Here is a 16,922-nt window from a genome sequence, read left to right as displayed (position 1 = left end):
TAACTTGTTATTTTCTTCACAAATACTTTTCTAACAACTATAAAAGAGTTTAATGTGTCTCTTTTGTCACCATTTCATATTTAAAGGGGCTTTTGTTTACATATTCCTGTAACTACAGATAGATAGAATAATTTCTTCAGAATATGTACGACAACATTGTCATAAAAACAGAAATAGACACATGAACTATGGAACTCCCGAGAGATGATCTTGCGACTGACCGTTTCAAAGCGATGACACACAGTATTCCTTTATATATATTTGATTTCCTCGTTGTCAATATGTTTTCCATTATCTTTCTTTGTATTTAGTTTCGTGTTTATATTAATCATGTTCATTTCCATACATGCCCTGCCTGAACCCTTACCATGCTAAATTTCTACAATGAACTTGTCCATCTTTCAATTTGGACAGTACCGTCACCAATTATGTCAATTATGACAAGATTTAGAATCTTTTGCATTAATTTAGAGTCATTGTAAAAACCAAGTATTTGAAATGTTGAAATTTATTCACCCTTATCATGCTGGACACTACTGATTCTGCCTTTGCGACCTGTGTAGATCATGATCAGCCTGCACGTCCATGCAGTATGATCAAGATCTACACTGTTCGCTATTCGGTCAGTATCATTTTGGTAAGCACCCCTTTTAACAGTTAATGGTTCTGTCTAAATTGAAAGATTGACAAGTTCATTTTAGAAATTAAACAGGGTAAGGGTTAAGATGCGTTCTCGTGAATAGAAACCACAGCATTTGCTTTTAATACAAGAAGCTGAAGAACCGCCAACTGTTAAGTATATTGAGTTTATTAATTGTATTTGGACAACGATAACATGGAAGATAAAAATAAAACAATGAATAGTAAATAACAAATCATCTGATTATTATAACTAATAAAATGAACACTATATGTTATATAACTGTAATGAAACAATAGCTAACAATAACTATATGTAACATGTTATATTGTCGATAAATATCCAACATGATGTTGCATTACAGAATACATACTATGTGTCCATACTTTGCTATAACTATTTAATTATATCTGAATTTCGACTTACTATGTACTCATTTTCAAAGTACTACCTTTTACCTTTTTAATGAGATTCCTATATCTTTTTAAATGTCTAGTTCAAATTTTGTGTTTTAAGGTAGCGTACCAGTAATGACAATCGGCAATTTCCGTTTATATACGTATTTCCCGTATATGATTTCTCGGCATTCTCCGGTTGTTATGAAAATGTTTCGATTATGGCCGAAGGATGCCGAATTCGCATACGAGAGATACGTAATCGCAGGGAATCTGCCGATTGTCATAACAGGTCCATTACCTTAAAAACAAAATTATTATTTTAATCACAGTTAGATCAGTGTTTCCTTTAACAAGCCTGACTTAACAGCCATTCTCATTCTTGCTGGCACTTTTTACATATTTGGCCATCAGATACAAATACATGTACTCGTATTTGTATGAGTATTTGTATATACATTGTATTAAATATACAATTATGATAGACTTCAAATGATTTACAACACTTCATATGAAAATTTCAGCAAACAATAAATATAGCTTACTTGTTTATGCAAGACTGGTCTGTAGCTCGCACACTTATATTGTAACCTATTGTAAAGTTTATACTGAACAATGTGTGAAGGCTGTAATTCTTATGTTTTAGATGTTTATTGAAGAATAAGCTGTATAACATTTGAGTATTTGCTGACGTAATAATCGTCCGTGACATATGTTGGTACTTTATTCCTGAATATTGTTTTAATCTAGAACATACCAGGCCGCATGTCATCAAACTAATGCACATGCACTTTTAATGTGAGGAAATATATTTTCAATCGACTTTAACGCCAGAGAACCCGTCAAACCTAACTGTTCTTTTTTATTTGTTTACGGCGACTTTTTAACAGAAAACAATAGCAACCTTACAAAAATGCTTTTACTGAATTGCTGCTTTAACCGTTGTAACATGTACCTTAATGCAAATACCGTAAGATGCTAATTTTAATCACCAATAAAAGCAAATGCCGTATGATACTAATTTTAACCACCAATAAATGCAAATACCGTATGATACTAATTTTAACCACCAATAAATGCAAATACCGTATGATACTAATTTTAACCACCAATAAATAAAAATGCCGTATGATACTAATTTTAACCACCAATAAATGCAAATACCGTATGATACCAATTTTAACCACCAAAAAATTTTAACCACCAATAAATGCAAATACCGTATGATACTAATTTTAACCACCAATAAATGCAAATGCCGTATGAAACTAATTTTAAACACCAGTAACTGCAAATACCGTATGATACTTATTTTAATCACCAATAAATGCAAATGCCGTATGATACTAATTTTAACCACCAATAAATGCAAATGCCGTATGATACTAATTTTAATCACCAATAAATGCAAATACCTTTTGATACTAATTTTAACCACCAATAAATCCAAATACTACTAAACCTATACTTAAAATATGCGTTACGTCCGATGCTGTTGGTTCGAGCCCCACTGGGACCGCGAGCCGCGGCCATACCTTTCCATATGGTATTTGTACTGGGTTCTTCCAGGAAAAGCACTCCGGAGTGATTCAAATAAGCTTCAAGCTTCCATCACAATCAAGCTATAAGATTTATTAGTATAAACTTACGATGGAAATAGTGATGATACCATACGTTCAAATCTAACAAAACAACGCGTTATGACGGAGAAAAAAAATCACATACCAAATTAAATGAAAGTAGTAATCATTTAAGTATCATTACACAGATACATCAGACAGAATGACAGTTTGTACTGCGTCATGCAGTATACATTATCCATACAATAGTCTAATTGTATGCTGTATACACAACAGCTATTAATTTTAATCACCAATAAATGCAAATACCTTTTGATACTAATTTTAACCACCAATAAATCCAAATACTACTAAACCTATACTTAAAATATGCGTTACGTCCGATGCTGTTGGCTCGAGCCCCACTGGGGCCGCGAGCCGCGACCATACCTTTTCATATGGCATTTGTACTGGGTTCTTCCAGGAAAAGCACTCCGGAGTGATTCAAATAAGCTTCAAGCTTCCATCACAATCAAGCTATAAGATTTATTAGTATAAACTTACGATGGAAATAGTGATGATACCATACGTTCAAATCTATCAAAACAACGCGTTATGACGGAGAAAAAATTCACATACCAAATTAGATAAAAGTAGTAACCATTTAAGTATCATTACACAGATACATCAGACAGAATGACAGTTTGTACTGCGTCATGCAATATACATTATCCATACAATAGTCTAATTGTATGCTGTATACACAACAGGATAATTAGTATTATCTGTGTCAATAGTACATTGTACCATATATACAAATACATAAACATATACATATACAGACTTGTCTTTTCATACCCAATAATGCTATGTCAGATTTAAGCAATGTAAAAGAATTATCAATGTAACACTTTTTCACAACACCGATGAACACTACAGACTGTTTACATTTCAAACGTATATTCGCTTAAATGTCAGTCTAGCTTAATATCTTACATTAATAATGGACACTTTTATAAACTCATATGCGTTTATGTTCACAAATATTCACTGCCATAAATATAAAGATATTGAACCTATTTCCACATGACCATTTGATACAGACACTGATGTACACGAGTTTTGAAGTGTTTAGTTACTTTGAAGCATAGCAGCAGCTTAATTACAATTGAACACTCACTCGAATTCAAGACTGCACACTTCTGAACAAAAAATACAGTAAGTGTTTTCTCCCAAAAAATCGGGCAGTCGTGAATAAATACGAATTCGAGCGTGGTTAAATCCATATACATTTTGTATAGAACTCCACATGGTACGTAATACACGTGTACCTTTTGCACAGTCTATACACGTGCATCCCGTTTAAAAGAAAACGATGTTTGTAGGGTGTGACAATGCACAGTATGATATACACTTAGTTATAAATAATCCAGCCCTGTTGTATTCCGTATCCAATCCATATACCCAGGAAGATTTGTGTACACGCCTGGAACATTAGGATACGCACAGGCCACACCCCATGACACAATTCCCGCTTCGTACCACGTGTCTTTTGCTTTATCCAAGTGGCAAAGCAAAGGTCCGCCAGAGTCACCCTGCAATATTTTCGACACTGTGTAAGATAAATTGTTGCCATTTTTCAAAGTTATTTATTATATGGTATTGCATAATATGCTTGAATTAAATGAAAAATCAAAACAAAATGTTGTCGCCAAGTTGTTTTAAAGTAAATACTAGTATAATATACATGTTAAGCGCCAGAAGCCGATTCTTCTTGAAAATTATTTTCGCTATATAAAATATACATCATGGGATACATGTGATTTTGGCAAAATCGTAAGAAAAAGGAACTAAAGGAAACACTAGATAGTATCGCAGAAATAACCTTGATTCTTTTTAAATCAATTCTTTCTATCTCTTCTTTTCATCAATACATACACGGGTTAAACTACGTGACACGTGCATGATTGGACCATGAGTAAGGTACCGATTTGATGAAGATACATTTTTCGGTTTTTACACATTTTGTAACAGATGTTGCGGCTGAAGATGAGTCTATCAGTTCGGCAGTTGGTAGGAACTAAAAAACAGTCATCAACTAGGTCTTAACAAACATTTTGATCGAACCGTCTTTGAAAACCCATGATACTTTCACTAAAGTATGTTTTGACAAAGATATTTTCATTTGTAAATAATGAAAAATAATTTTCTTTTAAACATTTGCGTGGACACTTAAATTACTCTTTGTCCAGTAACTCTGCGGTCTAGAAATGAATTTTATCATATTGTCTCCATTGTGTAAATGAATATACATTTCGTACCTCGGTTGTAAGACAAGAGGATACCAGTTTCGAAACAAGAACTGCATCTGTTATAGACGAGCGTCTACATAACGAATCATTAGTGCGTTCAATGTCTGATACAATGATAATATAGATTAAATCAAGATAACCGATGACAAGCGCTAAATAAAATTTATTTTCATGCATTTTATTATCATAAAACTGGATTTGATGTTAAGTTTGTCATCAATTCTTGATACTTCATGTGATATCTTATAAAAAAGGAATATTTAGTACATCTGTACAGGTCATCATTCCGTGTGTCCGTCTATATTATCCTTGATAAATAATCAGTTCTGTTATTCAGCAGTGTAATGTAATTTAGTGTAGTGAAGTATCCATGTTAAACATTACAAAGTAATGTCTACTGCTGAATTAACTTAAAAATATGAGATAACTTACCGCACATGAATCGTGGCCTAACCCTCCTCCCGCACAAAACATATGATCAGTCAGCTGGTATGGAACCTGAATTTCGGCGTTTTCAATTGCATGCTTACATTTATCCCAGTCCGTGACTTCCAAATTTACTTGTCGTATTTGTCGCTCGTAGTCAGGCGCTACAAAATAGGAGTGATCACGCATATTATCACTGAGACCCTGGAAAAGTTACTGATTTTTTAAATAAGTTTGTCCTGACTTGTTTGATAAACAGTGGATATTTGTTATTTTGGATTTAGCGCCAACAGGTATGAATCAGCGAGTTGTGCTCATGGTTTCTGTACAAGTACTTAATTGTTCTCCACAAGTAACTGCCAACGTTTGCACAAGTTTCAGAGGTGGGGGACGAATGATGAGAGACAAAATGCATTTTATGAACTCGCCATACAGAACATATGCCTAAAACAGGGATCGGACTCACGACCTTGAGAGCCAAAGAATCTGATCTGGGCACTACCTACTGAATCAAACGGATGACAGATGAGCTGTTACTTTATCCTAGTGATACTTGCGCTGTTTGTGACCTTTTACAAATGGGCAAACCCAATACTATTCTTCCAAATAAAACTCTTGACTCTAGAAAAGATATTCCCTAACTAAAGAAAGAAGAATTTCATTCATCTCTCATGAAATGTAATAAAAGAAACCTATAATTTTACAATTATATATTTTCCCCCGATTCTTAGAGATAATATGAGAAGACATTCGCAACTGAAATATCAAAACTGCATTTTCTCACATGTTAAAGTTGCAGTTTTGAAAACATTGTTGTAAAGGCAATTATACTCTATGATGATTTATTATTAAAACTATATTTATAGTCCTTCCGATTGGTCTAGATGTAGTCACAGATCAATGATAAAAAGTCGTACTGACTCGAAGGCGGAGCCAAAAACACGTATTGACCTGTGGCGTCATCACGGTATAACAATGCGACGTCGTACACAGTTTACTACAAAAAATGACCAAAGGCTGCAGATATTTGTATTTAATTTTTATACTTATAAGTAGGCTAGATTTAATAATAAAACAATTGTTGACTTTTAGGTCCGGTCGATATGTGGATTTATCGCCCTCGGTCGATATCGCTTTTATCAGGTCGATAAATCCACATATTGACCTCACCAAAAGGCAATAATTGTATAATATTTTCTAGTTATTTTTGAGCATTCAAGTTTACTATAATAGTCTTATGCCGGTGCTAGCGGACGTGAGAGGTGTTGCACCTGTCATTACCTCAAAAAGAGACGCAGGAAAACAGTCTGCTATTATGTTGCTTGGTCGCATTCTATGTTTCCAAAAGATCTTATTAGTGATTTTATTTTCATCAAACAACAATATCTTAGGCCCTGTAAATGCGTTTTGGAAATTAGCAAAGACTTGCAATTTCCATATAGGATCACAATTGTTGCCAGTTACCTGTGTCTCCTTGTCTACCCCAGCCTATCACTGTGCATCTTGTACCAACTGGAAGCCTCTTAGTCGTCTTAGGCAAACATATTGGTCTCACGTGATCGTTGAAAAGAACTTTTTCTTTCAAACGAATTAAAGCAATATCATTATCGACCGTTTGAAAATTGTACTCCTGGTTTACAATCAGTTCTGCCGGATGAAATTCTTGTGTATATGGCGAATAAGTATCTCTTCGAGGCTGCCCGGCTCTTATGAGTAAATCGTCTGGGCTTTGGAGCCTGTAAATGACAACAGATGTACAAATTTAATTCAGAAGACTATAGTAAAGCCATCTGAACTTTTGTGTCTGAAAATAACTGATGAAAAATAAAAATATAACTTAAAAGATTATGAGTAAGTCTTCTGTGCCTTTGCGCATGAAATAAATGTATCGATTTACAACAAGAAACGTAGAGTAATTTTATATCAGTTTTGTGCCTAATTTTTAGAACAGAACAAAAACTTTATTTCGACTTAAGCATTTACAGCTCATCGTCATATTACTGGTATAAGATAAGTATACAAAAGCCCTGCAAGAGACTATGTAATTAATTCAGCTTTTTAGTTTTAAATACAGAGTCGCGATATTTTAAAGTCTTGTCGATTTTGCTAATTAACGAATATGTTTAGGCAGTCTTTTCACGAATCAAATACACAGAAATACCATAAAGGAAAAAGAACATAAGTAACATGTTATGATAAGAACGTTTCTATTGCATAGTCATCTGAAATATAAATTCTTACCTTTTTCAAAAAGCTCCATTTTTAAGGAAAAGTGAGATATGTAAAATTATTTTTTGGGATCTAAGTCTGTGTTTGGCATTATAGAAATGTATTCTGTTTTCCTGCTGTTACGCATGTATGGACTTTGCAAAAGCATTTACATATTGAATAACGCATTTTATGTTTTAATTTGCCTGTTATTTTGAAATATAAAACGTGTATTAAATAGAAAACAAAGATATCAAACATTAAAATTCTAACCGTATACAACGATGACAATATACTAGACTTACACCTGGTATTGAAAAAAGTGTTATCATTCAGTCACCATACTGTTTACATTTCTGGTGACTGAGGCTAGAAATTTAGCTCCGAGACACTTTATGAGGACATATTAATCGTGGTGCGGATATTCATATTTGTGGTTATATGTGGATTTTAGGCATTTGTTATGAAAGACCTATCGCTGAATTTATATTTCTCTAGCGAAAATAAAAATACGTCAAATAGAAAGCGGGTATTTATTCTCTGGAACAAAGGATCATTTTGGCTGCAATGTATGTGTATAGAAGTTGCCTCTACTCAATCTGTACATATATAATAACTACCCGGTTCGCAGCAATGACGAACATTATAAAGAAGTCTTGTTTTAGCTTGTCTTTGAAAGGGAGTAGAATAACTTTACACCAAAATTTTACACGAAAATAAATAAAAAATGAGGCCACGTAAACCTATTTGTGCCTTGAAAAACAACGTTACGAAAGCAGTTGGAATTTTTATATAATAAAAGATAAACAATAATCAAATCAACTATGCTAAATCTAATCAGGTATAAAGAAGTAAGACTTTACCCTCCAATGCAATGTCCAGCAGTAAGAATCCAGTTCTCAGCAATAATGGTCCCTCCGCAAAAATATTTGTGGTCAGCACCACCAAATATCGATACCTGCCATGGCCATGCATTAGGGTCAGCGATGTCACCACCAACAACACGAAGAGACGGATGAATGTAAGCCGGTCTTGTACCACATACTGGAAGCACAGTTACTGTCATTTACATATGTTTAACGTCAGGAATGAATGTGAACTGCACATCTAATGTTTAATGAACAACCCAACCACTTATTTGGTCAATAGTGTTTGATATTTGTAAGAAGTGTAATATTAACACATTATGTCTGAAAATCTAGTCATCTAGTCATTGTACCCATAAATGTAACTTTCTGGGTATCTCCTTTACTACTCGTATCCTTTTGTATGTCAGTTTTGACTTGCAATTTTGATAGCTCAAATATATTCAAACGCTAATAATTGTACCGTTATTACAATATTCTGCCATAAACGACCATTACGACATGCTCTAACTATAGGCCGATTTTTAACAACAATATATAATTATTGTAATTAAATAATTATTTGGAACGTCCACGAAGCAACATTTCTTTGTATTTGGCAAACACAAGTTCTAATTAAAGTATTCCTCCTCCTTCAAAAGTACATTATGAAACAGTAATTACCTGGTAATCCGCAAGAAATCGAAATAACCATTCCGCCTGCGCATTTGCTCCTGAAATACAGAAAACAGATGTTTACATACGACTAAATGTTCTAGCACCTACAAGTTTGTCCATGCCATACAGAATAATGTCTATACGCAATCCCAAATGCTATAGCACCTGCATATTTGTCAATACAGAATAAGGCGTATATGGCACCCTACATGTTATACCATGTGCCTACATGCTGATGTAATACAGAAATATTGTGTATACATCATCCCAAATGTTATAGAACATATAAATTTGTCTATCGCCTGTATTTGTTTCCCTGTAGTACAGAATACCTCCAATTATACGCATTTGGCCTTGCAATACAGGAAAAGGTGTATACGCAAAAGAAAATATTTAAGCACCTGTACAATTGTCTCTGCAATATAAAGAAAGGGATGAATATCCAGCGTACCTGCGTGTTTGCCTCTGTAGTAAAGGAACACAATCTGAACCAACGTTACAGAGCATAAAAATTTGTTCCTCCTTAAAAACTGAAATACGGGAAAAAATGTATACGTCCTATTACATGTTTTAGAAATCATTCTTTGTTCCTAGAAGTGATAGAAAATACTTCACAAACATCTTGGACAAACACCTTATTCCGGGTAGCAAGCCCATGGTCTTTCCATGACACAAGAATATATTGTACATATAAGTATTGGCACGCACTTATATGCAGAAACTCTAATAAAAGCAATAGTGGTTGGATTCTATATCGTCGAGTAGGAAAATGACTCACGTTTGTTTGAGTTGTGAGCCAATGTACTCGGGATCGGATCCATTTCTTGCTGATGTCAGTGTGAAGTACGCTGATGATACTGAATTTACTTTCCGTTGAGAGGAACTGAAACATATATGTGAGGTTTACTATGAGACTGGAAACGATCAACCAGAAATACCTATCTCCATATTTTTAATCTCCGTTCACATTCTATGGAATATCTAATGTCATGTCATCGGATGTGTCACGTTGTTTGAAACGTCATTTAAATGCGTGTTTTTGAAGTTAAGAAGTTCACTTTATGATTTATAAATGAACATCAATATGTAATAGAAAGATTACTAGTTTTGAATCGTGTAATATGCATGGCACGATATTTCCACTGCATAAGACTCCCTATTGATATTAGATATATATTCTTTTGTCAGCGAATTAAATTTAAATATAGGTAATAAAACACCCTTTTCCTCATTTTTGATTTCGAAAATGATTTAACTTGCAAGTATCATGTTAAGTTTATCACTGTCAATTTAAATGATATCTTGTCTTTCAATTATTCTTGATAACCTATTTACATCAGCACGCTCTATATTAAATTTGCGAAACAAAATGAGTGATTAGTCTGAAAATTGTCTTTTAAAACTGGTCCTCTTCAATCATTTCAATTCTCCACATTTCTATGAACGTGAAAATGACTCTGGCAAATCGGTGCGTTACTGCGTCAGAAATATTGTGGTTATACGCCAAGGTTCTTTCATTTTAGAAGGAAACACTCGTGCTATTTCGATTATAAATACTTAGTGAATAAAAATGTAACAAAGAAAATTTGTTCTATACTTCTATTATGCGAGCAGAAACGTTCGAATTGCTTAATATTGTCCTGTGGCATTCCTTGTGTTTTGTGCCTATATTCAAAGGTTGGGTACATGTTAGCATAACGTTAAAGACTGTCTTCAAAAGAGTCTTTATTTCTTTGAAACAAATCTTGTTTGACTGTCTGGCAATATCATGTAATAATCATTAAATCTGATAAAACCAGCACAATAAGACTTAATTCTATGAATTGGGATACACCTGATTACATATTGAATTTCATAATAAAAACTGATAACATAAGGAAACATAGAAGACTGATAAAAGTTAGCCATCAATTGCTGGTAGCAGTTTTCTTCGCGTATATCCATCCACTAAAGCCAAAATGAATGAAAGTGATTTCCAAACAAGTTTGTTCAGTACAAAAGTTCAACATTCTGTTGCAATATGAGGGAACGGTGATTTGCTACCTGTCTCTGAATCCCATTTGTGAGCAGACTTTGTCAGATTTTGCTTTTGTCCAGCCAACACTGCATACTTGAATCCAGTCGTTGGTTTTAGAACTGTACATGGTCAAAATACCTTGTCTACCACCGCCGTCCAGTTGAACTGTAAAGTTAAAACTTGTAAATATTGACAGTTGGTGAAAGAAATTAATAACATTTGATTTAGTAGAGGTATGCCTCTTTGCTGATTTCAAGGATTAATGCGCTCGCATTATTTTTCATTGGTAAAGCTATACTTTTGCTAAACTTCTGCATGCAGTGTAAGCATCTTGCAATTTAATCGAAAGCACAAATAATGCTTTTACGTAGATTTTCATTCAAGAGACCTAGGTTGTGAACAATATAACTAGACTAAACAGCTTGATTCCTGGTGGATCTTGTGTCAGTCCCGCAAACAAATCAGATTGCTTTCACATGTAAAATATTCAAATCTCTTTGCTAAACATTTTCGTCTTAATGATGCATCGGTCGGGACCAAACGACTTAAGACGGGGACGTTAATGTTCATTAAAATATAAAGACAGGGCTATTGACCTTTAAGTAAACTTCAGAAGCAAAATGTGGCAAATCATTCTTTAATCTAGTAGATCATGTCCTGATAATTGTTTACAATTGCTTTTTTTGAAAACATATTTTAAACGTCTGTCTATCTATGCAACGCAACACGTTAAAATGTTGAGTGAAATTCAATCTGAAGCATCACGCCACATCTCATGACCCGATGATTGAAACATTCGGATTATTGTTTCAAGACATAATGAACTTTGTGTATTGTTCTCTATTTTTAGATCTTAAAATGAAATACGGGCCATAAAACAATATCATAAAATGACTTTTTACAGACTGTTATAACAAAGTAACAATGGAAACAGCACTTAAATAATGTAATACTAAATGCAACACTAGTGTTATCGAAGCACTGCAGCTGTTTGCGTACTAAACATTTATAAGTGAAAACATCACGAAACAGCTAACTATATGATAAATCTCTTTAAAATTATTTTAGAAAATAATTTGCGTCTTTAAAGGTTTCAAATCTGTAAAAACTACAAATGATATTGATACATACCACAACCTCTTTCATCTGATGCTGTTGGACAGTCTTCAATGCCATCACATCGGCTACTGGCTTCAATACAGATCGCTGACTCAAATGAACATCTGAACATTCCCGCAGGACAGTCAACTGCAAGTCATTTTCAGTCAAACATGTGTAAATTTCATTCGTATTTTCGATCGAGAGAATCATTTGTCTGTATTAGCATATCAAAATATTCTAATATATTTTTCAAATGTGGAATATGCTATATTGTAACTAAAAACGTATATGGACAGTAATATAATGACAGCAGATTGTACAAAATGTGCTTAAAAGATCAAATTGCAAACAACGAATCTATGTATACTGGTGGCAGATACATACGGAAGCAAAGCTGAAATTTCTTCAAATTTAAAAGTAACAAATTTGAAAATTTCAAATAACAGACTATTGTAACTCTTTAAAGGTTATAAATCTGGTTAGACTGTGCACTGGTAGGCATAATAATACTATTCAAACATTAGATTATAGAGAAGGAAGATGCAAATTTCGAACAAATATCCGCAGCACCTTGAAGAAAATGTGCGCTATGTTCAGTGAAAAGGTTCATAGTTCTCAAGTTAAACGCGCTAGTATTTTCTAACTTATTTACTGTAAAGATACATTTTGCTGTTAAAAATCAATGAAAGGATTTAGAAAACATTGAACTTAGATGTAGCGTGTTCAAATAACAATACTAATCCTAATATCAACCATTTCAAAAATGAAAACAGAATGTAGAACCCAAATAATAATTGAAAATAAATCATAATACCGTACACAGTTGAACCTGCCTCAGAGGCCATCAGTATTAAGCAGTAGCAAGTCTGCTTACCACTACTTTAGAACTGGCTATTTGTTCCAATTTCAACTTACCTTACGCAACCGCATCTACCTTATGCAGCCAGAGCGTGGCGCTCCTTTGGCTGACTACAAATTAGTTTGTACACAAATAATGTACACACAGTCTGATCAAATATCATCCAATCTGACTAAAGTAAATTTTGGGTTTTCCGATATTGCTGTTTTTATTTTCGCAAATCTATTTTTATCAAACGACTTGTTTCAACAAGCATTTGGCTGAAACATCAAAATAGTGTCGAATGTCAAAGGGTGAGAAAAGTGTGTGCAGTCAGTCCGGGGCTCGAACCCGGAACCCCTCGCTTACTGGGCGAGTGCCCTACCGACTGAGCTAACCTTACGTGACCAAGTCCGTACCATGACATATGACTTCTCTCAAAACACGAGGGTAGCCGCGATGGGGTCGTCATAAGAATTGTAAATATAAAAACCCCATGCTAAATATAGCTTTTTTAAACTTCTACTACCACATACAAAATGTTGTAAGTAAGGCTCTGATTGGCTAGCGGATGGGTCGTCAGAACGAGGCTATCAATAGCACGTCTTCAGATCCAATGTGCGTAGCGTTAATTGGAGATGTACTTTAGTTAGACTGAAATATCATCTGATTTTACTTTTGGAAATTCAAAGGTAAATAAGACCTTGTTATATTTTAATACTGATAAATCATTCGTGACAAATATGGTTGACATGCCCATACATATTACTAACCACATTTCCTCAGCGGCAGTGTTGTTTGGATGGCACTTTCATCAGAACCATCCTGGCAGTCTTGGAAACCATCACATCTCCATGACAACGGAATACACTTCGTACCGTCACATCTATCCTCACCAGCGGGGCATTCTTAAATCATTTTATAATAAGTTGACTTTTACTGATTCTTTTATATATTTCAGTATATATCAGACTCATATTTTATAATTACTATATGCCTCATACTGATTCAATTTTCAAATTATCTGAACTAAATTGTAGTCTTATATTTCATCATATTATAATGCCTAAAATAGCATATACAAATAATGCATAACTACATAATTTCTTTAAACTACGTGGTAATTATCTCAGTTTATTTATGTCAACCTTGTTTACAAAGAAAGTAAACCACGTTCAGTATTATGAGGATTAATTCTAAAATTAATACCTTCAATAGAGGGTGGTTCATGACCTGTTTTATAACCAAGACAGACGCTTGAATCGTCTACGTCAGGAAAGCTGTCACAGAATAAATCTTTTGGCCATGGATTCCAGAAGATATCCATAAATACCGAGCAACGAGACTTAAATGCTGAAATAGTGTACATATATAGTTTGTACTGGTTTGGAAATCACCGCTTAGAGACCGACAAACAATGAAACATTAATGATATACTTTGATACTAACCGCTTAAAGATAATCAATAAATATGGTTTATAATACTTTCAAAGTTACCAGTTAAAGACAATCGATTTGTAAAACATTGTAGAGATGTGGTTTATAATACGTTTGAAGATACCACTTAAAGACCACACTTTCTAATAATACTTGTAATATTAAAACTTGTATGAAAATAGCTTCAAGATCCTCTGTTCATATTCTGTTTCGTTTATTAATCTGGTCATACTTATTATTTCTTACCATTGCATAGACTCCTGCAAGGAGGAACGGCATGATAAGGAACTTGACCTGTACCCGAACACTTGGGCATTAGTGCCGTGCACGCGAATAACATGGTATGTTTATAACATTTGGTAGCCCCGCCAATTGCCTCCATTAGATGGATAAGGTCAGTAGCTTGGTATGGACTCCTCATCCCGGCGAAGTTTGGAAAAGCAACTTTGTTATAGCCTAAGTTCTGACACCTTGTCTCATTGTTAGTAAAGCATTTCCCAGCTGAAATAATGTTACAAAAGTTCAACTATTTTTTTTCTGAACTGACACATCACATCTCCTACAAGTATCTCCGGTCTGATACAGATTTTTGTACTCTAAGGCTAAAATGTTTTAACAGAAATTAAAAACTTATTCTGTTTTAGCTTTGCTTGTCCTTCCAAATGGGTAAGGGCTGGACGAAGATCCATAATCTGGTTCATATCAATGATGTTCACTGTTATGTATTTTTATATTATTATATTCTTCAAGCCCATAAATTGCATCAAGCGTAATTATCTGCATAAATTTGCGAAAGGACTACAGACAAAGGTTTTGGACGATCCATGGAGTGGTTCATGGGAATGTCGGGTTTTTTATTTCCAGCGCAAGGAACCGATCATAACTTTTTCATCTTCTGAGAGTTTAAGCTTAAAATATATACGAAATCTTATTCAACGTTTATACTTTTATATATTAAGGAAGTGTATAATCGTACCCATGTTTAATAAGGTCTTTAAACTTCGAAAACATTAAAACAAAACTGAGTACAGCCTTTATGGCTGAAAAAGATACAAACCACTAAATGGAATAAAACGTCTTACACATAATCATTCCTAAGAAGGATTACAGTTAGGTGTAACCCTATGTTTCAAACACATTGCTTAGAAAATAACTGTCCTTATTTTATTGACGATTTAAGAAGCTAATGGGCACATTAATAAATGAATTACATGACTTTCTGTGTAACTGACTTACGTTTAAAAGGGTCTGGTAAACAGATGCTTGAGTCATCGGATTCTGGCAAATCATCACAGTTGAGTAGAGCACTGATGTTGCTTTCAGGATACATGGCTCCGCAAGAACTAAACACAACTAAAATAAGATAATCAATTTTGAGTCTCCACTGGTGATGAAAAATATTCTCTTGTGGCCGGAAAATACCATATAATTACGCAATCACACGGAAATTGCCGACTGTCTTTACATGTCCACCTCTGGTCTTTCGAGACTATGAAAAGACTGATTCACATTTAGACGGCGTTGCGTGTTCATGTTTTGTACCTATGTATTATGCAGCGGTGATTTTCGAATAGTATTGTTTGAAATTGTAATTACAGGTTTACTGAATATCAATTTCCTGTAATCCCCATTGACATTGGATACACTAGACTGTGACATGTTTAGGACTACAACAGTAGTCCCGTCTGAACGTCCACCATGTAATCTCTCTAAATACTACATGCATTTAAAGGCAACATTTCAATAGCCTTTGCCAAAAGTACATGTATTAGAATAAAACACAGCAACCCTAGTTCAGTAAGACAACATATTATTTTGCTGCTTAAAAACTGAATAAGATTAAATAAAAGCACGTTTTTCATTAGTTGTAGTAGTTCAAAAAAACGCAAGTTATTTCCTCTGGAGACTTCTAAACTTTTTAAATTTTTTATACCTCAAGTAAACATCTGCTATTCTGGTGTGATAATTGTTCTGAATGTCACCTTGCCAAGTGTTATTCCTTTTCAAAACCCACGCACAGACAAGTGTTCCAGTGATTTGATACAATTACCTAGGAGACACTCTTGAATAACACTCAGTGTGTTCCCCAGTGCCAGATTTGATCAGTCATTGAGACGCATATATGCATCCCTTTTAAAACTATTTCAAAGTAAACAACTGATGTTGCTATGCTAACATTTTCGTTCGGTAAATATCTCAAAGTGTGCTTTTCGGTTTAATAAAAGTTTTATAAAACAAACAACATAAGCCTGCTCATGTGCATATTGAACACTGTCAACCTTCGAAAAATATCAACACCCTTGGGTTGCTCCTTGGTTGTTTTTATCATTTTCAGGTTGACATTATCTCATATCACTCTCGCTGGCCATTGTTATCTATATGTTTATAAAAATCGCCTGTCCACAGCTTGTGCTAAAGGCCATTCTAAATTCGAAACATGTCTAATGGGCTGTTAGGCGAACAACT

At 34.2% G+C, this 16,922-nt stretch overlaps 1 protein-coding gene and 1 non-coding gene across 6 annotated transcripts in view; both read right to left on the bottom strand.

Moving 5' to 3' along the window:
- Positions 1 to 787: 787 nt before the first annotated feature.
- LOC123562432 (atrial natriuretic peptide-converting enzyme-like) overlaps positions 788 to 16,922 on the bottom strand; it is a 172,040-nt gene continuing 155,905 nt past the window's right edge. For all 5 annotated transcript variants that reach the window (XM_053537443.1, XM_053537441.1, XM_053537440.1 and 2 more), the window contains 12 exons: positions 15,693 to 15,809; positions 14,703 to 14,957; positions 14,229 to 14,372; positions 13,793 to 13,927; positions 12,212 to 12,328; positions 11,107 to 11,245; positions 9,842 to 9,946; positions 9,070 to 9,119; positions 8,404 to 8,584; positions 6,797 to 7,068; positions 5,339 to 5,496; positions 788 to 4,189 (listed from right to left, as the gene is read on the bottom strand). In XM_053537443.1, coding sequence (XP_053393418.1) covers positions 4,013 to 4,189; positions 5,339 to 5,496; positions 6,797 to 7,068; positions 8,404 to 8,584; positions 9,070 to 9,119; positions 9,842 to 9,946; positions 11,107 to 11,245; positions 12,212 to 12,328; positions 13,793 to 13,927; positions 14,229 to 14,372; positions 14,703 to 14,957; positions 15,693 to 15,809 — 1,850 coding nt within the window. In that variant the 3' untranslated portion in view covers positions 788 to 4,012. The remainder of the gene's footprint in view (positions 4,190 to 5,338; positions 5,497 to 6,796; positions 7,069 to 8,403; positions 8,585 to 9,069; positions 9,120 to 9,841; positions 9,947 to 11,106; positions 11,246 to 12,211; positions 12,329 to 13,792; positions 13,928 to 14,228; positions 14,373 to 14,702; positions 14,958 to 15,692; positions 15,810 to 16,922) is intronic.
- Trnat-agu (transfer RNA threonine (anticodon AGU)) lies at positions 13,348 to 13,422 on the bottom strand. Its single transcript has one exon. It is a non-coding gene; the product is annotated as a tRNA-Thr (tRNA).

The sequence above is a fragment of the Mercenaria mercenaria genome, chromosome 2 (assembly GCF_021730395.1).
Source record: "Mercenaria mercenaria strain notata chromosome 2, MADL_Memer_1, whole genome shotgun sequence".
NCBI lineage: Eukaryota > Metazoa > Mollusca > Bivalvia > Venerida > Veneridae > Mercenaria > Mercenaria mercenaria.
This window is presented reverse-complemented; position numbering and strand designations above follow the sequence as displayed.